This window comes from Capricornis sumatraensis, chromosome 8, assembly GCF_032405125.1.
Source record: "Capricornis sumatraensis isolate serow.1 chromosome 8, serow.2, whole genome shotgun sequence".
Classification (NCBI taxonomy): Eukaryota; Metazoa; Chordata; class Mammalia; order Artiodactyla; family Bovidae; genus Capricornis; species Capricornis sumatraensis.
In genome coordinates, this window is record NC_091076.1 from 70,759,430 (window position 1) to 70,785,471 (window position 26,042).

The 26,042-nt window shown below is 55.2% G+C and overlaps 1 protein-coding gene across 2 annotated transcripts; it reads right to left on the reverse strand.

The window, feature by feature from the left end:
- Window positions 1-45: 45 nt before the first annotated feature.
- Window positions 46-25,950, reverse strand: SEZ6 (seizure related 6 homolog). 2 transcript variants are annotated; one of them, XM_068978327.1, is made up of 16 exons: window positions 25,323-25,950; window positions 24,493-24,626; window positions 11,737-11,932; window positions 7,076-7,261; window positions 4,489-4,657; window positions 4,190-4,356; window positions 3,433-3,627; window positions 3,038-3,176; window positions 2,750-2,946; window positions 1,996-2,190; window positions 1,419-1,610; window positions 1,136-1,333; window positions 819-857; window positions 443-560; window positions 256-358; window positions 46-75 (listed from the first exon to the last, which is right to left on the reverse strand). In XM_068978327.1, exons 1-16 carry the CDS (start codon window positions 25,936-25,938, stop codon window positions 46-48), a joined length of 2,874 nt encoding a protein of 957 aa, XP_068834428.1. In that variant the 5' UTR covers window positions 25,939-25,950. The 2 variants fall into 2 exon arrangements, with proteins under 2 accessions (XP_068834428.1, XP_068834427.1); XM_068978326.1 differs by having other exon boundaries at window positions 59-91.
- Between the last annotated feature and the right edge of the window lie 92 nt (window positions 25,951-26,042).

A 26,042-nucleotide genomic window follows, 5' to 3' on the forward strand; every position in this document is an offset into this window, starting at 1 on the left:
TGGACTGGGATGCAGGGCGGAGCCGGCTTCCCCAGGCCGCCCCACCTAGATGGAGACTTCATATTCTCTCATCTCCTGCAAAGGAAAGAGACTTCTGGGAGTTGGAAACTTGTCAAAGGCCTGCTAGTCCACAGTCCACCTTCCCGAGGAAAACAGAAAGAGTGAAAGGGCTTGGCAGGACATGCAGGGGTACCTGGCCAAGGGAACACAGAATTGGGTCCTGACTGGGGTGTCGAGCCTGGCCTCGGTACTTACTCCAGTCTCGTAAGTTGGATTATCAAACGCTGACTCCACAGTGATGCGGTCATAAGGGCGGGGTCGTGTCCGGGGCAGCTGCAGGGGGCTGTTCCCCTGGAGCCTGTGCAGCAGAGAGGTCTAGGAGTCAGGAGTGCTGGGCGGGAGTGAGTCAGGGGTGCAGGGCAGGCAGGGAAGCCGGACTCACCTGCAGAAGTAGAGGTACATGCCTCCCACCAAGAGCGCCATCGCCACCAGCGGCAAGAAGATGGCAGCTGCGAGGTGAGCAGCATCCAGTGTGCTGGAGGCAGCTGGCACCTTGGCAACTGAAAGCACAGAGGATGGGGCTGGGGCAGAGGGCCCTGTTGCCTGAGTCCTACATCCCCTCGCCTCTGCCCAGGGGCAGCCAGCCGCCAGCTCCCTCTAGCTGGCTGGGGGCGGGGGAAGGGGCTTTTTGCCCCCTGTTAGTCCCAGATCTCTCTCTTTCTCTGCCCTCCCTCCTTGGGGAGCCCACAGCCTGGAAGCTGTGAGAACAAGGGGCAGGGAGATTATTTCCCTGACCCTCGAGGAGGTTGGGGGCTCACCATCCAGGCTGCGGCCGCTGTAGAAGCCATCCAGAGAGGCTAGAATAAGAGGGGAGGGCCAAGGGCAGTGGGTGAGCCCAAAGAGCCAGACCACAAAGGCAGGGAGTGGGCTGGTCATGGGGAGGAATTTGTCCAAGAGGAGCCCGCCCCAGAGTTTGTCAGCAGGTCAAAAGGATCTGGCAGACACCCGAGAAACCAAGAATAACATAAGAGGGGGGGGGTGCGTGGGCAGGGGGTTTTGGTTCTCGGCCTCTGACATCTTTGCCAGGGCAGCCCCGTGGGCCAGGCAGAGGTTCAGCAGATGGTAGGACACTCACCAGCCCTACAGATGGGCGGGGGGTCACTCCAATGTGAGGGGTGTCCGGGCACACACTTGATGCTGGCCTGGCCCTTCAGCACATAGCCAGGGGCACACGAGAAGTGGACAGTAGCCCCCGCTGGGTGCAGCCGCTTCTCGGGACTGCGGGCACCATTCTCGGGGGCGCTGAGGCCATGGCACGGTTTGAGCTGTTCCACTGCAAAAGAGGCAGGGCCCAGTGAGGGTGCCAGGCCCCTAGCCGCGAGAGGCAGCATCCTCCTACCTCCCCGTCTGACACTCACGGAGACATTTGGGGGCCCGGTCGCTCCACTTGGGGCTGCTGGCTTGGCGGTCATGGCAGGTGAGGAGGGCACTACCCGTCAGCACAAAACCCTGGTCACAGATATACTGCACGGTGGCCCCCACGGGGAACTTGGGGCTCGATATGAGGCGTCGGCTGTGTTCCACGTCCCCAGGGTCACGACAGGAAGTCACTGAGGGTAGGGAGTGACAGAGGGAAGTGGCCCAAGTAGAACTCAACAAAAACCAGTGCATGCTGGCTTTGTTCTAGGCCTGCCAACATCTTCACAGCACGGGGCTCCACCCCTATTTATCTGCCCCTACTATTGTGCTGGTGTTCTCTCTCCATTTGCCCCCCTCCCCATTCATCAGAATCAACCAACATTGATGGACCACATACCAGGAATGGAAAACTTGGAGTACTTGGTGGATAACCCTGTGAGAAGGTATGATCCCACTTCACAGATGAGGCAACCGAGGCTATGACTACCAGCTAATAACAGCTAGACTCTGGATTAGAAACCGGGAGAGAGGCTTGTAGATTGCACTGGGGAGAGCATGGGGAACAGGTGCACTCACCTCTCTGGCATGAGGGCAGGTCCTCACTCCAGGTGAGGTCCCACTGGCACATGAGGACACTGGAGCCCACCACCTGGTAGCCAGGGTAGCACTGGTAGGTGACGACGGTGCCATGCACCAGCTCAGGCTGCGACGGGCTCTTCCACCCATTGGGGATTTCAGGTAGCTCCGGACAGGTGTCATTACGGGGCACCTCTGGGGGCAGCAAGATGCAGGCGCTCAGCAGCACCCAAGGGAGACTGTGCTAGCTTCCCTCCCCTCGAGGGCACTCCAGTTCCTGCCAATTCATCCAGGCCTGGCCTGGCCTGGGCAGGCTCAGCGATCATGCCTTCCTGCTCAGGGATTCCTTCTTGCCTGTCTCCTAGATTCCAGGGTTGTCACCTAAGCTTTGGCCTTACTTCCCAAGCGCGTTGGCCAATTCCTTAGCCCTGAGAGAGGGGCCAGGTAGGGTGGGGAAAACTGTCATTTCAATGAAGGCCTTTCCTCAGTTCCCTGTTTCTGTTAGGAAGTTCTTCGCCGCTGTCTACCCAGTTTAGCAGAGGCTTGCTTCCTCTCACTGGGCCCTCAGGGGAGATGGAGAATAAGATTAGGTTCCCAAAGGTGATGGCTGGAATGTCCCAGCTTCCCCCAATCAGATAAGAGCACTCAGACTCCTCACCTCCCTGGCTTTTCTGACTTGCCTAGGCTGGGGGTCTGCACCTGGCATCGCTTCTACCTCCCCAACCCCAGCAGGGCAGGGCAGGAGCAAGCTCACCAAAGAAGTGGATGACGAAGCCCTGCTGGTAGCCGAGCACTGAGGCCCCGGGGTCCGACTGGAACTGAATGGTGACATCAGCCATGGAGGTAAAGAGCTTGAAGTGGCCCCGGGGCCCAGAGTACTGGCCCAGGACCCGAGCTGTCAGGTCGTCCCCGTCATAGAAGGTCAGCACGTCGCCCGTGCCTATGCGCAGCCTGTGGAGGGGAACCATCAGGCAGGGCGGGCTGGCTGAGAGAGGGCCCCAGATCCTGGGAGGTGGCTTGACAGAGCCCAGCGGGCACTCACACTCGGACGTCCAGCATGATGCGCTTGTCTTCCTCCACATGCACGCCCCAGATGCAGTCCTGCCCACGGCCATACGGCTCTGGCCAGTTGGGGGAGAGCACCACGCCGGCCGAGTCTGTGGTCTCCCCACTACACACGGCTGGAAGGCAGGGGAACCGCATCCACTCGGCGTTCCACCCCCCCATCCCACCCCCAGCCAGTGCCATGTCCTGGGGCTGCCTCCTGTCCACAGGAGTGCCTGCCGACTGCTGGGACCCCCCACCTCCTCCTCGGGGCAGGGGGAAGCTTCAGTCACATGTGTCACCAGGCCCTGTGGTCCCAGGTCCTGTTGCCAGCTCCCTCGTGTCCACCCTGCTTCCTGCCCCCAGCAGGCCTAGCCCCTGATGCGTACTGACCTCGGCAGGCGGGCTCTGTCTCATTCCACTGGGGGTCGTGGGGGTCCACGCACTCAATGATGATGGAGCCCTGCTCCAGAGTGTAGCCGGGGTCGCAGCTGAACTCCACGGTGGTCCCCACAGGGTAAGAGGGTGCGCTGCTGCTGAAGTTGCCGTATTTGACAAAGGGCTCGTAGCAATGGCCTTGCTGGAAGGCTGCAAACCACAGGACCCAGCCCAGCTCAGCATGACTGGGGCAAACATGGGGCAGTCGTCCTACTTCCATCCCCAGGGCCTTTCTCTTCATGACAACTGATGTGTGTCTGGGTTTGGAGCAGGGGACGGAGCAGCCCAGAGCATGTATCCTCAGGAGGCCATCACCATTGTGTTCTCAGTGCTGAGTTTGTGCTTAGTACACAGAAGGCGCTCAATACATGTTTGGTTTTTCTTAATAAATTAATGAACACATGCATGCATGAGCGGTGCTAGAGTGTGTCCTGCAGCAGTTCTTCCGTAAGAGTGGGGGCTATTTTTATTCTTCAAACTCTAGAGAACTGATTCTCTTGGACCAGAGGGCCTGGGTCCAGGCAGGGGTCTCCTGCAAAGATGGAGTAGAATCCTGGATTTCAGGGGATGAGTAAGGAGAGAGGATCTGGGTGGCAGGTGAGCAAGGGGCGAGTTGGAAGGAGTGATGAGGGAATCGAGGCAGAGAGGGAGGGTGTGAGAAGAGACCCTGGGCTGGAGACCCGCACCCCTGGTTAGGCCCCAGCAGGCTCACCCTCGTAGCGCAGGGCCATGCCAGCAGCCACCCCACTGCTGTCAGTACTGAGCTCCACGAAGAAGTGTCGGCCGGAGCTGAGCAGGCCCTCAATGGGCAGGTACTCGACCTCGTAGGAATCATACACGGGCGGGGCCTCCACGTTGTCCCCATTACGGATGATGAGCCTGGGCCACAAGAGCGGCAGCTGCGTGGCTGGTCGCTGAGTTGGGTGGGGTGAGGCCCCAGGCTTGGGTACCATCCCTCCGGCAGGGTACTACCAGGCCAGGCACTCTGATCCCACCAGGACACCCCCTCACCTGTCGTCATCCTCAGCCAGGGAAACCTTCTCAAAGTGCAGGTGCAACCGCTGGCCCTCGGGAGCCTCAAGCAGCCAGTGGCAGGTGAGGTTGTTGCTGTAGTTGCCCGGGAAGCCGGGCGAGACGATGCGGCCGGTGGTGGCGTTGCGGATCACTCCACCGCAGGCAGCTGTGAAACGGGCCGCACTGTGGGCTGGCCCCCGGCTGGATCCTAGACAGCCTAGCAAGCCTCCCCGCCCATCCCAGCTCCATGCCTTCTGCCGGGGGCAGCAGGGAGCTTGCCTTCACGGCTCTGGAGGTCAATCCTTTGCCCCTGTGACCCTGTGGCTTCAGGCAGCCAACCTCCTAACCTTTCATACCTCCAGGACCATTCATGTGCAACTGCCTTGACTAGGGAATCTGTGGCTGCCTAGCCACGTGGCCCGGGTGAGTCACCTTTCCTCACTGCTGACTTCTCAGGGAGGCCCTCCCTGATTCCTCCTCCCAGGTGAACTTTATTCCCCTTCCCAGGGCTCCAACCTTCTTGAATATATCTGCTGCATCTGTGTCAGACAAGCTTCCTAAACCAGTTATTTTTGGATATGTCCCTTAACTAGGCCCTCCAGGGCAGGGGCCAGGTCTTTTCAAACCAGACACAGAGTTGGTATTCAATATTTTTTTGGATAAAATGAATGGATGACGATAAAGAAGAGAGTAGGACTAGCTCAGGGATGCCAAACACCTGGTGGCCATGCCCTTCACCTCCAAACCTTGTGCCTGTAGCAGGCCTTGTTAGCCAGGAGACAGTCTTGAGTCAGCATCACTACTACTGTCAAATAGTCCTGATTGACAGGCTGACCCCTTTCCAGCACTGGTCCCTCTGGCCCGGGACGGCCCCCTCTTCCTTAGCAGAGGCTTGGCAGCTCGCCCTTCCCCATCACCAAGGGCTGCCGGGTTACTTGGCCACAAGCCCCTGGCAGTTAAATGGGGCCAGAGAAGAAGTCGCAGGCAATAGGACCCTGGCTGGTCCCCGGTAGCACTTTCCTTTCCTGGACCTACAGCTCTGGACTCTGCCAGCTCTCAGAGACCAGGCCACTCTGGCCAAGACGCAGTGCCTTTGTCTCCAAGTGTTCAGACTGAAGAGTATTTTAACCTAATACAGCTCCTGGGGAAGGGGTGCTGGTGAGTCTCCTCTCTGCTTCTTTGCAGAGAGGACAGACTCGCCTTTCTGCTTGGTCTTGGAACGGCACTGCCCTTGAAATCTGACTATGCCCTGTCTTCCACTTAAATTCCTCAGTGGCTTCCTGTAACCCTCGAGATAAAGTCCAAGCTCAAGAGGGGGTTAGAGCCTTTTATAAAGCCGTCTCTCTTGGCTCGGCTGCAGCGCTTCCCAGCCCACTGTCTTCTTCAGGCGTGCCCCGCCGGCCCTCACTGTGGCGTGCCGCTTCATGTCTCTGCATCTCTGCATGCGCTGTTCCAGGAATCCATTCCACTGCCCGGAGCTCTGACATGCCCGTCACCCTTCCCTGCCTTCTCCTTGGGAAGCTTGTTTGACCTCCTTCTTCGTTTTCGAGCAGCTCTCCCCTACTCCCCCCGCTTGGATCTCCATGGTGCCCTGAGTTCACCCCATCACAGCACCATCTGCCCTGAACTTCCTGAGTCGCTTTCCAGTCTTCCCATTGAACAGAGAGCTCCTTGAGGGCAGAGCCCAGGTCTGGCTTATTCATACCCACTTTGGCCTGATGCCCAGAAAGAGTTTATAGGATGAAATAAGTATCAAAACCCCAAGATGCAACAAAACACTCCATCTTCCTCTGTCAACAAGCCCCTCTTCACTGGCAGCGATCTCAGACTCTCCGATCACCCAGGACCAGAACCTGGGAGTCTCTTACGTCCCCCCTTTCCCTCGTCGGGGTCTCTGGAACCTCTTCATTCCCAAAGTCATTGTCTAAATTCAAACCCTCTTGCCTGGCTGGCTGCGAGCTTTCAGACACCACCCGCCTGTCTCTCCTGAGGGACAGTTCTGAACCCCTCCCTCCCCATCTCACAAAATGTCAACGGCTCTCCACCCAGTGTATTGGCCTGACATTCAAGGCCCTCCCACCACCCTCTCCCCATGTCTCAGGCCTCAGCCAAACCTGGCTGTTTTCTGTGTCCCTCAAACGCTCCCTCCCCTTGTCACCTTGGGTTCACTGCCCACACTGTTCCTTCCACTGAAACCTTCAAAGCCTCTCCCCCCAGGAAGCCTCCTAGGCACCCAGGTAGGAATGACTGCTTCCACCCACTCCAGGCCACTCTTTCTCTTCATCCGTACTTTTAACTTCCTGCTCTGGAAGTTGGTGACCCAGGGGCTGTCTTCCTCCCTCATTTCCTAGAACTGTGGGCTCCTTGAGGGCGCAGTCCCTGTTTAATTCCACTCGGTGTACCTGTGGTGCCTCCATACAGTAAGCACTCGAGAAGTACAGATTGTGTAAATGCTACTGAGGTGTGAGGCCATTTTCTGGCTTCCTTATGGAGAGCAAATGGAGGTGCCAGACCGCAACATAGAGCAGGGATGAGCCCCCACCTCACTTCCCTGTTTGGCACTGAGTCCCCAGGGGCCACTCACCGATGCAGACCGGCTCCTGAGAATCCCAGAAGGGCTGGGTGGCGTTGAGACAGGTAAGGAGCCTGGCACCCTTCAGCTGGTAGCCAGTGGCACAGCGGAAGCGGGCACTACCTCCAGGGTGGACGCTGGTGACAGTCACAGCTCCATAAGCTGGACGTCGGGGAAAGTGGCAGCTCAGGAGGTAGGCTGCAGAGAGAGAATGGGTGACGTGTGTGTGTGTGTGTGTGTGTGTGTGTAAGGGGCTGAGTCATAGCCAGGGCAAAAGAGGCCTGCCCCAGCCTGCCTCGAGGTGTCAGAGGAAGCATCAGGAATTGCAGAAGAGACTCTGATCCCCTCCCCAGAAGGTGTCAGTGATACTTCCGCAGCCTGGGCTGGAGCAAGCACAGAGCTGGAAGTTGGAGCCTTGGGTTCCAAGCTTTGATGCTCCAGGCAAGTTATATCTCCTTTCGGTATCCTGGTTTCCTCATTTGTTAACTGAGGTTCAAAATGTCAGCGCACTTTCAGGGTTCTTGTGAGAATAAATGGGGAGTATCTTATTCAGCTTGGTATCCCTGGAACCAAGAAATGTGTACTGAATGACTTATAGATGTGAAAGCACTCGAAATAGTGAAACGCCTATACTGATGTGAAGTATTGATATTATTTTTTCTGCAAGGGACAAAGATGAATTACAGCAGGAAACACCAAAGTCAAACAGTAAAAACTTTCCCGGTATTCACTGAGGAATACTAAAAACCTTGATGACAAGGGCTGTGGACTTTGAAAAACAGGAGGGGTCCCGGATGGGGAAGCAGGATGCAACTTCAAGGAAGTTGTGGGAGGAACAAGTTGTCCTGGGAAACTTAACTTTTGAAATTGTCATACCAAATATAACCGAATGGTGGCAGCAAATCCTGTAAAACAGCTCAGCAAATCCCAATCCAGTGCCAAACTGGGGCCTTAGCTAAAAATGGGGACCAGGGCTGAGAGGTAGGGAAGAAGGCCTTGGAGGGGTCAAGGAGAGCGGCTGAGTGAAGAGTCTGGGCTATGGAGCCTGAAAACTCTGGGGTGCTGGGAGAGATGAGGACCGTCTAGACTGAGAAACCACTCCTGGGTCTTGGGGGTGGAGGAGGCTCACCCTCACTTGATGGCACTAGGAGGATGGGAAGTGAGGTCCAGGTAGGAATTCTACTAGCCTCTGTGTGTCTCTGTATGAATATAAGAAAGGGCTGCTTCTGGGCAGACCAGGGTCCAGACACAATGTCAGTGCCAAAGCTTAGCTTAGTTGCTCAGTTGTATCGGACTCTATGCAAGACCCCATGGACTGTAACCTGCCAGGCTCCTTGGTCCATGGGATTCTCCAGGCAAGAATACTGGAGTGGGTTCCCATTTCCTACTCCAGGGGATCTTCCTGACCCAGGGATCTAGCCCGTGTCTCCTGTGTCTCCTGCATTGTAGGCAGATTCTTTACGTTGAGTCATCACTAGTTTTGTGATTTTTACCTGGCCTGGCCTTAGTCACTAGGTCTGTGAAAAGGGGAGAGCATTCCTACTTACCCCTCTCTCACAGAGTTCTTAGAAGAATGGCCAGTGAGTGGTGGCTTATGATTGGCAGTCAGTTGTACGGGGGGCAGTGCTCAGGAGGTGGGCTCTGAGGTCAGACTGCCTGGGTTTGAATACAGGATCCTCTCCTTGCTATGCCACTTTGGGCAAGTTACCTAACTTCTCTGTGCCTCAATTTCCTTGTTTACCCACCCTGCATTCTGTTGTTACCTGAGAAAATATAGGTGCAGTGTCTGAACCTTACATATTTGAACCTTCACTAATACGTCTGGGCAGGGAAAGTGAAAGTGTTAGTCGCTTAGTTGTCTGACTTTTTGCAACCCCATGGATCATAGCCTCTGTCTGTGAGATTTTCCAGGCAAGAATACTGGAGTAAATAGCCATTCCCTTCTCCAGGGGGTCGTCCTGACTCAGGGATAGAACCGGAGTCTCCCTCACTCCTGGCAGATTGTTTGCCATCTGAGTCACCAGAGAAGCCCTGGCACAGAACAGCACCAGATGCTGTTATTGTTTGTAATTTTGATTAATAAAAGCACCTCACATCTGCATAGGAAAGGGAGCACCTTCCAGCTTCTAAAGTGCCTGCATGGGACTCCCATGGCGGTCCACTGGTTAAGGCTTTGCGCTTCCAATGCAGGGGACACGGGTTCGATCCCTAGTTGGGAAACTAAGATCCCATATGCTGCAGAGCACAACCACACACAAAAAAATTGCCTTCACACTCTTCTTACTTGATGTCTACAACATGCTTAGGAGGAAGCTAGGGGTGATTAACTCATTTTCAGGTGGGGGAAAAACTAAGGTTCAGAGAGATGGAGGGACTTGACCTGATCACACAGTCAGTAAGTAGTAGAGTGGGCACTTGAAGCTCCTGGCTCCAGAGCCCACTTGCTTTCTATCTCCCCTTTCCCACCTGCTTTCCCAGTTGAAGTAGAAATGTGGGCTCAAGAATCAGAGAAACCTGGGAGTAATAACCAAGGCTGCCCTGGGTGGTGGTGCAGGGTGGCCACTCACAGTGATCTGGGGAGGAACCCGAGGTTGGGGTGGGATGGGACACTCTACCCAGAATGGAGGGGAAATGACACCCAGGGCAGTCTAGGTCATGAGGCAGATGGCATACTCAGCACTTGTATTTCCATCTTCCCCATAACTCTTGGAACAGAGACCCCCACCCCCCATTTTCACAGATTAGGAAATGGGGCTGGTGTGAGGTGAGAGCAGGAGGCTGGGGGCAGACGATGAAGCCCCCAGACTCCATGGTGGGTAAAGTGCCGCTTCCCAGGACGAGCTTCCTCATGTTGCCATGACGACTGTTCCCGGGGAGCCTGCATCACTGCAATCTGTTGAGCTATTTTCTCCCTGGCATCTGTTTCTGGGGCCAAGTCCGGTGCCAGGAATATTCAGGAGGGAGGAGGGGGATGCCTGGCAAGGCCCTCTGCTTCCTCACCCTGCCTGAGGCTGTGGGAGGGGAGCTGGAACTTGGTTCTGCAGATGAGACCCCTGCCTCATGATCTCCAACATTCTCTTGGACAGCTCTGGCAGGGCTGTGGGTCCGAGGCCTCTCACTCCCTCTTCTGGCACCCTCTTTCTCCAGCCTGGGGAGATGCGCGTATGAGCGCACGCTCCTCCTGTTCCCATCTCTGGGATCAGGGCTAATTACAGCCTATAATTAGGGGAATTACACTCATTAAGGAAAGAGCTGATCATTGACAAAAACTGGGCCGAGGAGGGAGGGCTTCTGGGAACTGAGAAAGACGCAGGACTGGGCCAGCTTTCCCGGCCCCTCCTTGGGGTCCGCACCCCTCACAAGCCTCCACCTCGCTGCATTTCAGCCACCTTTGTCTGGCCCAACAGAGAGAAGGTCCGAGGATTTGTGCAAAGGAATCTGTAGCTAACGAGAAGGTTACCGTGGCGTGAAATTATGCCTGCTGCTAGGGAGGATTGATGAGCCATTAGGGAGGCTGGCCGGGCTGCCGAGATGTCACCCTTGCCTCAAGGCAAGCTGGTCCCTTGTCTCCGACAAGCCCCTGGCCAACCCCTGATGACCACGAGGCTCCCTATTGCCACACCAGACTGCTGCCCCAGTTTAGGTAGAGAGTCCAGGAAGGCGTGGGTACTTCTTAGGGGGAGGACCAAGCATCCCCATCTCCAGAGGAGTGGGGAAGTGGTCCCTGGTGATGAAGGCAATTGTTCTCATCAGTTATCTCCCTATTAGCACTCCCCAGTCTGAACTGGTTACCTTGTCACAGCAGTGCAAGGGATCAAGGAGACTGTCTGGGGAAGAAGGGGCCAGGAGGGATCCTGGTGGGAGAGGGACAGAGCTGCTTTTCCTCCCTTTCCCATCCTGCCAGTTCTTTAATATAGTTTCCAGTTTTCTCATGAATGAGTGCTAAAGCAGTTGTCCACCATGGTTTTGTGGACTCGACGTTTTGGTCTCATTTTACAATGGAGGAAAAGAGGTCAGAGGGTTAGAGAGGTCAAATGACTTGCACAAGGTTGATAGCCAGGGGGGAAGGAGATTCAGACGCGGATCTGCCCTTCTCTTGAGTCTGTGATTTTCCTATTACGTCATGCCATTCTCCTATTTCCAGAGGTATTCTGAGCTGACTGGGACATGGGCCAGGTCCAGGGTGGATGAGACAGTTCAGGAAGGCCAGGGTGGTAGGTAAGGACCTCTAGATGGTCAGCTGTCAAGCCCCTTTGACCTTGACCCCCTTGCATTTGGGAAGCAGGCTTCTGTTGTTAACTGCCTATTAAGTGTCTGCCTGCTGCGGAGATTCTGAATTCCTTGAGGGTAAGGACTACGCTGGATCTTAATACTGCCAGTCTCCAAAACAGGCCTGGCAAGGAGCAGATGCCTAGGAAAAGCTGACTGAATGAATGAATGAGTGGCAATGGACACACCTGGGACTTTGATTCTGTGTCAGTCCCCCTTCGGGACGAGTTCTCTGGTGGGTGATAGGTGGAGGAGGGAATGTCCTGGAGGTATCAGATGGGCCATACTCACCCCAGTGTATGTTGCTAGCCTCTCCGTGTTCCCCCCCAGACTGTAATAGCACCAGAGACCCCCAGTAGGGCAGCCAGTCTGGACTGGTCCTACCCTCAGCTCCCCAGGCCTACCTTGGAAGTGGAAATGAAAGGTGCCAGGCCCAGCAGGGGGTGGGAGGCTCTGGAACCTCAGGGCTGCCTGGTGGGTGGGGCTGCGGATGACTTGGCCCCTCAGCAGGAAAGACTGGTTGGCCAGGGGCAGTGGGTCAGGCCCCCCGAGGCCCTCCACGGTCACGGTCTCCCCCTCTCGGAGGCTGATGTTCTGGACCTGCCCATGGGATAGACAGAGCAAAGCAGAAGGGTCAGGCTTCTTTTTACTGATTGAGCTCTGCTGCCCTCAGGCTCCTGCAGGCGCCGAGGCATGGCCAGTCCTCAGTGCCCCCTGGGCATTGGAGCCCCCAGCCTGGAGCTAGGCCCTTCAGTGCAGGAAGAGCTCATTTTACCTCCCAGTAACCCTGTGGAATGGGACCTGAAGTTCAGAGATATTAGGTATATTATTCAAGGTCACAGATTATAGGGCTTCCCAGGTAGTGCAATGGTAAAGAATCTGCCTGCCAATGCAGGAGACACAGGGGACACAGGTTTGATCCCTGGGTTGGGAACCTCCTGGAGAAGGGAATGGCAACCCACTCCAGTATTCTTGCCTGGAGAATTCCATGGACGGAGGAGCCTGACAGGCCACAGTCCATGGGGTTGCAAAGAGTCAGACACGGCTGAGCACACACATGCACGCACTCAGAGATTAGTAGAAGTGGGATTTGTAAACACATCTGGAGAAGGGAAAGGCTACCCACTCCAATATTCTGGCCTGGAGAATTCCATGGACTGTATAGTCCTCAGGGTTGCAAAGAGTCGGACACGACTGAACGACTTTCACGTCACTTCACTTGTGTTTTCCGAAACTTTTCAACTACACCATGTGCTTCCTGTCCCTTCCTTGCTTGAGGCTCAGTTTTCTCATCTGTAAAGTGGGGATGTAATGGGTGGGTTGAACTAAGTGGTGTCCAAGAGCCTGGCCAGCAAGGTGGGGTCTTAAACATCAGAACTATGAGCCCAGTTTCCCCTGAAAATCCCCTGTTGGATGCCTCACAGGCATCTCTCACCCAGTCTGCCTCAAACTGAGCCACCCTCTTCTCTTTCCTCAACTAGCAGCTCTCCTGGCTCCCTAGCTCAGGGAATGACCTCACTATCCATCTGCAAGCCCAAGTTAGAAACTAGCATCTTGCCTCCTGCCTCATATTCCACATCCAATCAGTCATTCCATCCTGTCAACTGGCCCCCAGCTCTGTTCACTGCCCACCTCCCCACAGTCCTCACCTGGACCAATGCAGCAGGCTCTTGCCAGCCTTTCTGCCTGCAGGGCTTACCCCACTCTTCCCTCTACATCAATATTATCTGAACTGCAGCCAGTGAATAGCCCTGATCTGTGGCTGCTCGTGGTGCTTTCTTATTTAAATCCTCTGTGACTTTCCAGTGAGCCCACAAAGACCATAGTATCTAGCCCGAGGTCTTTGTTGTGGCCCTGGGGTCCCTGCCCCACTTGGCCCCTGATGACTGCTCAGCCTGGTCTTACACCACACCCCTCCCTTCTGATCATTTCCTATCTGTCACAGGCCCCTCTGCCATCGCTCCAATCCTTAGTCCTTCAATCCCTGGAGCATTCTTCTGGGCTCTATGCCTTCATTCAGTCAAACAAGGATTGGACAGCAACAGAGTCTGCCCAGAGGAGAAATGGTAGTGATAGGATTAGAATAGGGTCGTTAAACAGGTAGCTATAGAAGTCCCAGTAGGAGACTATGGATAGAGCGGGGAAACCTAGGAAACTTTGGGACACCACTGTAAGTTAATGATCACTCAAGAAAGCTACTGGAACATCGTGAAATGAAGCAAGCTTGCTTAAGCATAAAGCCATAAATAAAAGCATGAGACATGCCCCAGGCCATTAGGTAAAGGGGAAAAACACAACAACAACGAACAACCTTCTACTGTTTTGAATAAGTGCTATGATAATCCAAAGAATTGATGCTTTCGAACCATGGTGCTGGAGAAGACTCTTGAGAGTGTCTTGGACAGCAAGGAGATCAAACCAGTCAATCCTAAAGGAAATCAACCCTGACTATTCACTGGAAGGACCAATGCTGAAGCTGAAGCTCCAACAATTTGTCCACCAAGAGCTGATGCATTGGAAAAGACCCTGATGCTGGGAAAGATTGATGGCAGGAGGAGAAGGGGGCGACAGAAGATGAGATGATTGGATGGCATCGTCGACTCAATGGACATGAGTTTGAGCAAGCTCTGGGAGGTAGTGAAAGACAGGGAACCCTGGTGTACTGCAGTTCATGGGGTCGCAAATAGTCAGACACCACTGAGTAACTGAGCAACAACAATGATAATCCTAGTTTGACCTCGTAGGATCAAACACTCTCCTGCCTGATATGAAGACGCAACTAATGATGTAAGCCTGACATCTTCTCAAAGAAGGCAGTCTTTCTCCCTCCCTCACTTTCCTTTGACTATAAAATTGTAGCCTACTTAATCCTCGGGGCAGAGTTCCCTCACCTGCCCACTTGTATCTCTTACAATAAATCCTATATCAATAAATCTACTTCTTGCCTATCACTTTGACTCTCGCTGAATTCCTTCTGCAGTGATTCACGAAGAACCTGACCTTCATTAAGTTCTGAAACCAGGCATGTGACCTCAGTTGGAAGATCACGGGTTTCAGATGGGTTTGAGTCCTGGCACTGAGATGGGATCAAATCCCAGTCGCAGGTGAATGGTTTCAGCTCAGGTGAGTGTATGGTCTGGTAAAGAAGCATTGGATTAGGAGCCCAGAGGTCTGGGACCTAATTTTAACCATGTAACTTTGGCCACCTCATGCAAAGAGTTGACTCATTGGAAAAGACTCTGATGCTGAGGGGATTGGGGGCAGGAGGAGAAGGGGATGACCGAGGATGAGATGGCTGGATGGCATCACGGACTCGATGGACGTGAGTCTGAGTGAACTCCGTGAGATGGTGATGGACAGGGAGTCCTGGCGTGCTGCGATTCATGGGGTCACAAAGAGTCAGACACGACTGAGCGACTGAACTGAACTGAGTCTTGGACAAATATGCCAACTATTTGAGCTTCAGTTTCTTCATCTATAAAATGGCCTACTGTGAATCTTTGCTACTCAGAATGTGGTCCCTGGGCCAGCAGCATCAGCACCACCCAGGAGCTGACTCTCAGACCCCATCTAAGATCTACTAAATCATCCATTGCATTTTAACAAGGGGGTTTCTCAGGTGGTGCTAGTGGTAAAGAATCCGCCTGCCGATGCAGGAGACGCAGGAGATGTAGGTTTGATCTCTGGGTTGGGAAGATCCCTTGGAATAGGAAATAGCAACCCATTCCGGTATTCTTGCTGGAAAATTCCACGGACAGAGGAGTCTGGTGGGCTACAGTCCATGGGGCTGTAAAGAGTCAGACCCGACAGCACATGCACACACACTTTAACAAGACTTCCCCTGTGATTCCAAGGCACCGATCAACATAGTTTCCAAAGTGAAAGTGTAAGTGTTAGTTGCTCAGTCATGTCCGACTCTTTGCAACCCCATGGACTGTAGCCCCTCAGGCTCCTCTGTCCATGGGATTCTCCAGGCAAGAGAGGCAACAGGTTGCCATTCCCTTCTCCAGGGGATCTTCCTGATGCAGGGTCTTGGGTCTCCCGCATTGCAGGCAGACCTTTCCAAGGTCCCTAGTATGTTGCTTTGAGGCAGAACTTTCAGGGATTATCCACTTGGGCTAGTTAAGTAGCATCCAGTGAGTCACCAAATCCCTCCTAATCTTATGTCCCAATATTCCAGTTGACTCCTCTCCACCCTTCCATCTCTATCTTGGCTCTGATTACCACTGTCAGCACCCCAGCCCTCCATTGTTTCCCACCTGACCGTCACCCTGTCCATTCCCAACTCGTCTCCTGGGCCCTGGCTGTCCCTCATTGGATCATGGCTCTCTTCTACCCAAAGCTGTTGGTGATTTCAGATTGTCCACAAGACAAGGTCCAAACCTCCCAGCTCACTGTTGACTTCGGCAGCTATGCCAGTCTCTTACCTTCACTGAGGCCACAGGCCATGCTCACTCCCCTTCTCTGGGCATTTGCATGCCCAAGATCCTGCCCAGGAGATGCCTGCCCTTCTTCCTCTCCTGCTGAAGCTGCTCATTCTTTCAGGTCTCAGGGCCACCATCCTCTGCCTCTGAAGCCAGGACAGTCAGTTCCTTTACTTCAGGCCCTCCCCATCTGTCCTCTATCTATTAAAGCCTAAAGGTAGCGTTTGGGGTCACAGTGTCCTCTTCACTGGGGCTTCCCAGGTGGAGCTAGTGGTAAAGATCCCATCTGCCAATGCAGAGACATTAGAGTCATGGGTTCAATCCCTGGGTCGGGAAGAACTCCTGGAAGAGGGCACGGCAATCCACTTTAGTATTCTTGCCTGGAGAATCCCACGGACAGAGGAGCCTGGAGGGCTACAGTCCATAGGGCTGCATAGAGTCAGACACGACTGAAGCGACTTAGCACGCACACATCCCCTTCACTGGCCAATTGCAATAAACATGTATGGAAAGGGTGAATGGGCGGGTCGCTGGATATATATCACTTGCCAGAGGCTGCTGAGAACAGTGAGGTCTGAGGACAGAGCTGTGCTAGGCTCTGAGCCCCTCAGACTATGGATGCTGAGAGCAGAGGTGCCCTGCAGAACACCCCTGCCTGGGAGCAAAGACCTGGGGGATCTTAGGGGCTGAAGAGAAGGCCCGAGGCAGAGATGCTGGGCCGGAAGTGCCGCTCCTCCAAGAGCAGCTCAGGGCATGTTTGGGTGGAGGCTGCTGGACCATCTGCCAGGGACAGTCCTCAGGGAATTCCTGCAGCAGGCGGAGGCTGGAGGAGGTCCCCTCAAACTTGGAGATTCTGTGATTCTCGAGTTGGGCAAACAAGACTCACACACGTGGACTCTGTAATTACCGAGAGATGCCAGGCAGCATATAATTCTGCCTTAAGTGGGACTGAACGCATGCAGCAGGAATCCTTGAGGGGAGAGTGGAGGGGTTGTAGGCTGTAGAGGGAGAGAGGCTGGAGCAGGTGGGTCTGAGAGTGCTTCAGGGGGCGGGGCAGTACTAGGAGGAGGAGGAGGAGGAGGAAGGGATGACATCACTGCAGGGAAATTGCTAAGGAAGCAAAGGCAGAGAAATACACATGAATTTAGCTTTTTTCCTAGTTCCCCTAAGCACCCTTTTGACCCCAGCTTCCAGTTCCCGACCCTGCTGTTTAGCCAGCAACAGCAGCAGCAATACCAATAATTACCATTCACAGAGCACCTACCATGTGTGAAACCTTGGATGAAATATTATTTCATCCTCACCACAATTCTATAAGGAAGGTAGGTGGTAAAATCCCCTTAAGTAAACAGAAGCTGGGAGAGGCTAAGGAGCTTTGGAAAGGTCGCACAGGTGTTAAGTAACAGAGCCTTCCTTGCTGGAGGCCAAGGCAGCTCCCTCCCTCCCAGCCTCATGGGGGTGTCACCTGCAGACAGATTTCTAGACATCTTTATTCCCAGGCCCCAGGTCTGTCAGGTTTAGCAGGGACGTGGTTTTTGGCCAGGCTGGGATTTTTTTTAAGGTGTTGAGCCGTCTTTCCCCTCAGAAGCCTGTTGTTTAGTTGCTAAGTGGAGTCTTACTCTTTTGTAAACCTGTGGACTGTAGCCCTCCAGGCTCCTCTGTCCATGGGATTCTCCAGGCAAGAATACTGGAGTGGGTTGCCATTTCCTTCCCCAGGGGATCTTCCTGATCCAGGGATCGAACCTGTATCTCCTGCATTGGCAGGTGAATTCTTTACCACTGAGCTACCTGGGAAGCTCTCAGAAGCCTGTAAAGCTGGGAGAACTGGGAGCTGAGATCTCTGTCCCTCTCTGATCTGGGGAAGGCATGCTCCCCTCAAAGGTGGCCTGGTGGTAGGGTTGCCATGAGAGCATGGGGTGGAGTGGGCCTGATTACTCGGGGCTCTTATCCAGAAGGCACCCTGTTCTCCCAGTGGCCGTCTAGGCAGTGCTGGCCCCTTGGGTTTCAAGCACCCACTTGCAGGCCTGCCACCGTGGCTGGATGTAATTTGTCACTTGTTTGAGGGCCAAGCCTGACAGGGGCCAGACAGGGCTGGGTGTTATACAAGGGGGGGTGATGAAGTCTTGATGTAATTTGCAGGCATCTGAAGAGCTCAGGAGATAGATTGAAATGTCAGCTCTGCTCATGAGGGCTGTCTTCCCACACCCCTAGCCAGTGGCAAGAGGGGAGCTGGAGACCAGGCCAGAGAAGACAGAGGCAGGAGGAGGTGAGGACAATTCCCACAGGACTCTGGGCTGTCTAACCCTGCCTGGCTTCCTGCAGACTGGCGGTCAGTTCAAGGAAGGAAATAGGGCTGCTTTGAGGGGGCTGACTCTGTCCTGACTCCTTCCTGGATGGGAGATGGGGAGGATTTTGGTTGCCCTCTGCCAATCCCAGACTGTCATCCTTGCCTGGCCTCTCTGTCCCCATGGAAGCTGCCAGTCGGTCTCCAGAACACACTCTAATGTTATGACTCACAAGCAGGATTGTACCACAAGGCTTTGCACACTATCACCTGAGTCTAAGTCTGCAGAGGCAGGCCATGAGCTCAGGGATGACTCGTGCAAGCCCCTCCCCCAGCACTTGAGTCCCACCCCCAGCGGCTGACCACAGCCTTTGCTCCACTGCACTCTCCTGGTCACCAACAGCCATGAGTGTACTCTGACATAAGCCAAGTGCGTGCCTGTCCATGCGTGCGTGCCCGTCCATGCGTGCGTGCCCGTCCATGCGTGCATGCTAAGTCACTTCAGTCGTGTCTGACTATTTGCGACCCTATGGACTGTAGCTCGCCAAGCTCTTCTGTATGGGGATTCTCCAGACAAGAACACTGGAGTGGGTTGCCATGCCCGCCTCCAGGGGATCTTCCTGACTCAGGGATCGAACCCGTGTCTCTTATGTCTCCTGCATTGGCAGGTGGGTTCTTTACCACGAGCGCCACCCACTGCGTGCACACTACTCCCTACAATACATGAGCTGGCACATGCATGTCCACACACGTGTTCCCTCGTGTCCACGTGTCCCTCACTCCAACAGTAGTAGAATCACAGTTCTTCCCATGAGATCCTTTACAGTTTTCAAAGCTCTTTCACACCCATTATCCTCTCAGCTCTCACAGAACCTCAGTAAAGGAGGCAGGGAGGCTGTGGTTACCTCCACCCTATAGAGAAAGGAATCTTGTGATCAGAGAAGTTGAGAGGTCCTCTTTGGGTCACACAGTGAAGCCGAGGCAAAGCCAGGACGCCAGGCCAGGACTCTTGCTTCCTGGCCCAGTGCTGTGCCTTCATGCATGTATCCCAGGCCTTTGCCCCCACACTGGGAGAATTCCAGTGAGGGTCCTAAAGGAGCAGGCAGGGCAGGGCTGAGGAAAGGGGTGGTGGATGGAACTTTTCAATTGTTCCCAGCTGAACTCCCTCTTGGAACAGGCCAATCTTCTGGGCTAGGGGAAGAACAGGGGCTCTAGAATCTTGGGATCAAATCCAAGCTCCGTCACTGACTAGTTGATAGGTCCTTGGGCAGGTCACATGACCTCTCTGAGTCCCAGTTTCGTCTGTGAGTTGGGGTTGTAAGGATTATGTTAGATCCCACCTATACGGGCTCAGCACAGAGTGGGCAGAGCATCTGCAGTCTCCTTCCCCTTTTTTGGAGTGACCCGGGCCCCATCTGGGCTGTGGGCCACCTCCCCTCAGCTGGGCCAGGGCTCTGCCTGAGAGGTATGGTACCTGAGAACCACCCTCTCCCTGGCCCAGGTTCTGAAAGTGAAAGTCACTCAATCATGTCTGACTCCTTGCGACTCCATGGACTGTAGCCTGCCAGGCTCTGGAATGGGTGGCTATTTCTTTCTCCAGGGGATCTTCCTGATTCAAGGATTGAACCAGGTGTCCCACATTGCAGGAGGACTCTACTGTCTGAGCCACCAAGGAGGCCAGCTGCTAGCAAGCAGGAAACAGGGTTAAGGGCCTGAGGTGCCACTGCCCAGTCTGACCTGTGAGGGAGTTTCTCAGCCAGAAAAGGGGCCATACACAGAGGGACTGGCGTGGAGGACAGTTTTACGTCATCTGGTTCAACTTCCTTTCACAGAAGGGGACAGAGGCCTAGAGGCCAGGGGCTTAGCCCCGTGACGGAGAGATGGGCTGCAAAGGCAGGCCTGGGAGCCCAGTCCTATAGCTTCTATGCCCTTGTCTTAACTGATGCTTGTCTGCAAACCCTGATGGCATAGGGTCTGCTTTAGGGATGGGGAGAAGGGCCTAGATCCATGGGGCTAGACTAGCTGCTCCCTTGTGACCCGCCCTCCCCCCCCAACCCCTGCCTTCACATGGGCCTTCCTGGAGCCAAGAAAGAAGAGGTTGCTGAGGAATTTCACTGCTCTGCCCCACCACGTATGCCTGCATCAGTCCTGGTCCTCGCCTGGGAGGATAGGGGGTTCTGCTTATCAAATTGGCAGCTGGCCTGGCCTGGGAGAGCAGCGTTCCAAAGGGGCCACTCGGGGCACCAGGGCAGGGATGGTGGGCAGCTGTGCCCAGGCTCCAGATGGTACAGACAGCCGTCAAGCCAAGATGGGGCTGGCAGTGGGAAGGCTCTTGGAATGCCAAGCACAGTGAGAGACATGAGCCAGGCCCAGAAAGGCCTGGAGCCCTCAGGGGAGACTGGCTGCCTGGAGAGGAAATGGGACCCACATGGGCTACAGAGCTCAAGCCCATCCATCTGAAGGGGCTTCTCTGGATCTGTCTAAAAAGAGCCTAACCCCATGCCAAACTCCTGGTCGAAACAGGCAAGCTTCTTCCTCCCTGGCCTTCTTCCTGCAGGCAGCTCAGACCCTCACTCTCAGAGGGCACAAGGAGCACCCTAAAGGGAAGTGGTCCAAGCCATGGGGAGCTGGGCAAGTAGAGATTCTAGAACTCTGAGACTGTTCCTCACAAAGGGGGGATTGAAAGGGTCTTGCCTAGGGCGCCAGTCTTTAGCCAGGACTCTGGGCACATGGCAGGGGCTCAGCATGGTGCCAGGCTGACCAGTGCAGGGCTGTGATTTATGGGTCTTTAAGACGTTCCTCTCCTCCCGTGGCTCCTCCCATTCCCCTTGCCAGGATTCCATCCCTTTCACCTAGTGTGAGCCATCTCTGTGAACTCATGGAGGGGTAGGCAGGGGCTTACCCACGATGGGGAGAAGCTACAAGCCTAAAGGAGCAGCGGGCCGCCTCCTAGGTGTGCCAACAGTCTCACTCATCTCGCCGCCAATGCCCAGCATGGCTTGGCCCAACATCCAGCTCTGAGCAAGAGAGCATTTTATGCTGACCTAGCCTCTGGCAGGAGTGCCATCGAGAAGCCCTGAAGCCCACCTCCTGCTCCTCTGCAATAAAGTCACCTGTCCAAAACTGCCAGGGCAGGCTTCAAAGGCCAGTCTGCCTTACCTGTCCTTCCCACCCCAGGCTTGGCTTCCGGCCTCTCATCCTTCAGCCTTCAGAGTAGGTATCGTCACCTCCCAGAACCGTTCCCTGACCAACCCGCCTACTCTGACTGCTGGCTGAAGGAATGTGCCCCGTCCTAGAATTCCTATGGTCCTCTGTGCTCCCCACTCCCATCCCCAACAGTACTGTGCATTTTATGGTCATTGGTGGTGGTGGTGGTGGGTTTTTTTTGATGGTGGTCATCATTTTTTATTTCTGTTTCCCCCACTAATTGTGAAGATCTGTGTCCCAGCGCCCAGCACAGAGCCTGGCATGTAGTAATTGCTCGATCTGTATTTGTGGAACAAATTCATTCATCAAAAAACATTAGTTAATGATTAACGGAGTGACCTTGGGCAATTCCCTTTCCATGATAGCCTCCGTTTTTCACATACCCATTGGGTATCCATCTGTAGTGTCAGTAATTCTTCAGGTCCGCAAGTGGCCTGTGTGGCGCTCCCAGGAGGGCTGGATAGGAGCTGAAGTGGCCGGAACCGGCCATGGAAGAACCTTAAATCCTGCTTCAGTGCTGGCTGACTCTGTGTCCCTCCTCACCTGGCCCTCCCTGCCATGGCCTCAGACTCTGTCTCAGCCCATCAGCTTGACAGGGTCCCCAAGGACTCTGCCCAGTGGTGGGGGAGTAGAGGGTGCGGCCAGCATCTGTCTGCTACATGTCTTGACAGCCATCCAGGGCTGTGGCAGGTCTTCCTCTCAAGGTTGCCTGGTAACAGCTTTTGCATCTGATGAAAAAAAAATGTGGCAGAACCAGACAACAGACACGGGGCTTCCTAGGGCTTATGTGAGGGGGTGGGTATCCGGGGTGGGGCAGATGCCTGGGCCAGGGCCAGGGCAGGCAGAGCCCGCAGCATCTCACCTCACTGAGGAGAGTACCAGGACGTGGCCCAGCCTGGCCTAGTGGGCGTCAGCGGGGGTGGTAGGCTTGGGGGACAGGTAAAGCCAAGCCCAGGCCTGCAGGGGGGCAGCCAGCCTGGCATCTGCCCCCCCCCCCCACTGCATGCCCCACACCTGCAGCTGGCGCCTTTCACCCGGTGAGCCACAGCCGGTGCCACCACTCATTAGGTGATGATGTTACATTAATTACCTTAATTAAGCGGCACTGAGAGCTAATGGCTTGGGGGTGGGGGGTGTTGGTGACTGTTCCTAATTACCCTCCCAGTCAGACCAGAGTGAGGGGCACAGGGCTTGGCAGAACAGGAGCAAACAGTTACAGAAAGAAGGGGAGGGGCCCACCAGGGGTGGGAGAAGGTGCCCCCTCCTCAGGGTCTGGCTCAGAGACCTGGACCTGCCCTCCCCACAGGGAAGGGTGCTGCCCCAGGACAGATGAGCTGGCTCTTAGCCCAGCTCCAGGGGCTCTGGGATGCGTGAGGGACAGGCCCGGAAGGGGAGACAGGCCAGTGGTGCCCTGATCCCCTCCCAGACTCCTCCTCTGCCCCTTCCCTGGCTCCTCCGTGACCTGCCTGATTCCCTCTACTGGGCTGAATGCCTCTCCTCTCCACCTCCATTCAGTCTCCAGAGTCACATCAAATGTCACCTCATTCCTTCCCTCCTCCATTCATTGGTCCATTTCATTCAATCAACCCATGGAGAAGCCAGTCTGGGCCCTGTATTTCAAGGCACCCCTCAAGGAACTCAGAGTCTAGCTGGGGAGGGGCACAGCTATGAACACACCCATTGGAGACAGAGCAGTGAGCTAGGATGGGAGATACCCCAAGCTCTGGGGATCAGGAGAGAATTCCCAGGAAAAGTGAGGCCAGATTAGAGTCCTAAGGGAAGGGATAGGAGGATGCCTCTTCTGGGCAAACGGACTAGCAGGTGCAATAGGAGCTTGTGAGGAAAGTGCGTTTGGTCTGTTCATTAGCTGTAAGCTGTTTAATGCAAAGCAAGAGTAGAGAACAAGGGAGGAAACGGCTAGAGATGGGCCCAGAGGGACTGGCCTTGATTCAGAGGCCCTTGGGGAAGACGTGGGAGGTAGGGTCGATTTCATTTGAGAAAAATGACTGCAGTGTGGGTGGAGGATGGTAGGAGGGGGCAAGCATGAGTGGAGTGACCAGTGAGGCAGCCACTATATCATCAGGGGAGGGATGACAGAGGCTGAACCACGTGGTGGCTGGGATGAGGGGGCAGCAAGCAGATCTGAGTTTGGGATAGTGTCATGGTGATAGAACTCGGGCATGAGTTGGTGGACTCGGGGAAGAGGGAGAGGGAAGGGCCCAGGTTGCACAGCTCTGGTTGCACAGCTCCAGGGATGCTGTCTACAACGTACCGTGGGGGTGCTGCTCTAGGTTTCTGATTGGTTGGGGCCAGTCTCTGAGGATAGGTGTAGAGTGTCAAGCAGGTTTAGGGGAACAAAAAGGAAGAATTGGGTTTGGAACATGTGGAGCCTGTGGGGTAGCTCAGGTGTGGGGATTAAGAGAGAGCCGGTGGCTCAAATGGTAAAGAATCCCCCTGGAATGCAAGAGGCCTGGGTTTGATCCCTGGGCTGGGACGATCCCCTGGAGAAGGGCATGGCTACTCACTCCAGTATTTTTGCCTGGAGAATCCCATGGACAGAGGAGCCTGAAGCAGCTACAGTTCATGGGGTAGCAAAGAGGCGGACACAACTGAGCAACAAACACTTCACGCCAGGGGAGGGGTGAGATGGTGCAGGAAGGCAGGGGGCAGGGGGCTGGGCGCTAGGTCTGACTCCTCCAGCAGCTGGTCACCTTGGATGGTGCAGCCCTGTCTGTCTTTCCCACCTTCGCATCCCAGGAGCCAGCAGAGGGGGCGGAGCGAGAGGGGCTGCTCAGAGGGTATTTGCTGAAGGGAATGAGTGAGTGGATACACATGCGACTGAGGCTTCATGGCTCTCAGAGGCCCAGCCAGGCCACTCTAGTCCTCTTTGACACAGACACGTGGATTCAGACACTCACCCAATCCTCTGCCCATCCATGGCTAGAGCCCCTCCTTGGGCTCTCCTGAGCTCCTGATTAAACCCCTGGGGGAAGACGATGGGCACACCTGCCCCTCCTGCCACCCCTCCCAGCCTCAGCACTGCTGAGTGGGAACAGGAGCTCTTCACTTCCTGACGCACAGGGCAGAATCCAGCCACGGTTTAGGCCCATCACCCGACCCTGCTCCTAGGCCCCTTTTCCCACTGATGACCTGGCACATCCCCACCTCCCCCCAGTAACCAGCACCTTTCTGGAAAGATAAGACACTAGCCCCAGTTTTTCCTCTGCCAGATCCAGGTCACTCACCTTGATTTCCACACCGTAGCCAGGGTAGACGGAGATGTAGTAGAAACAGTCCAGGCCAACGTCAGGGGGTGAGTTGGAGGCTGTGGGGGAGTCCAGAGAGCCCTCTGGGCCTGAGAAATTCCAGCTGCAAGGGCCTGGAAGGCAGGTGGAGACATAAGCTAAACTTAGCTCTGGCAATTTGGGTACAACTATGGCTGTCCCATGTGTATGTGTGTGTATGCGTGTCTGGTATGTGATGACACTCACCCTTTGGGAGTTCTATTACCCTGTTGAAAGCAGAGTAACACCTTCTCTTGAGCACCTACTGTGTGCAATCTTATCTCAGTTCTTACAGTGACCCAGTGAGGTGGGTCTTCTTATTGCCATTTTACAGAAGAGGCTCAGGGAGGTTAGATAAAATCCCTAAGGTCTGGTGTGCATGCAAAGTCACTTCAGTCGTGTCTGACTCTTTGAGACCCTAAGGACTGCAGCCCATCAGGCTCCTCTGTCCATGGGGTTCTCCAGGCAAGAGTACTGGAGTGGGTTGCCATGCCCGTCTCCAGGGGATCTTCCCGATCCAGGGATCGAACCCACATCTCTTGCATCTCTTGCACTGGCAGGTGGGCTCTTTACCATTAGTGCCACCTGGGAAGCCCCAAGGTCTGGGATAGTTGCTTTCAGTCAGGATTTGAACCTGGGTCTGGTTCCAGTTCACATGCTCCCTGTGGGTTGGCCCTTGGTGCCAAAGGGCAAGGCAGGCCAGCACAGAGACACAGAGAGAGGAATCCGGAGGGCCCCCAGCTTCCCCATCCCCATCTCTAGATGGGGATCTGAGCCAGCAAGTAACTGACCTGGTGGCTGGACTGTGGTAACGGTGGTGGTAATGATGGTGCTGGTGGTGGTGGTCTCCTCATCGTCCCCTGAAGCCGTGGAGGTGGCGACGGTCCCTTCCATCCCGAGCCCTGTGGTCTGGGACATGACCCCTGGAGCCCAGGGCCTGCCTATGTCTCCAGGACCCTCTGGGGTTGGAGTCCATGCTCCACTCGGGGGTGTGGTATTGGGCCTCTCCCCTGGGCCTGGGGTGGGCACTGCCATGCTGGGCCCTGGAGGTAGGGCAGCTATGATACGAAGTGCAGGGGGCTCTGACTCCAGGCTCCAGGGTCCTTCCCTGGACTGGGGTTGAGTAGGTGCTGCCGCCATGACTGGAGAGGGGCTGGTGAAGACGGGGCGGCTGTCCTGGTTGGCCAGGCGGGGCAGGGGACTCGCTGTAGGTGGGTCAGGCCTCAGCTCGCCCTTCTCCAGCCCCTCTTGTAGGAATTCCTCCAGCAGGGGGTGGTGGTTAAGCAGCTTCAGGGTAGGGGCCGTTGTGACGAAGTGGACGCCTGGCGCTGGCTGCTCAGGTGTAGGGGCTGCTGTCAACTCTCCATCCGTCTCCTCCAGGCCTGGGGCCTGCCCTTCCCGCTCCATGGGGGCCTCCAAAGAGAGTCCTGAAATGATAACAAATGCTCAGAGATTCTCCTCCTGCCCCACAGTGAGCAGCAGCACACCCAGTCCAGGCAGTGGGAGACCCA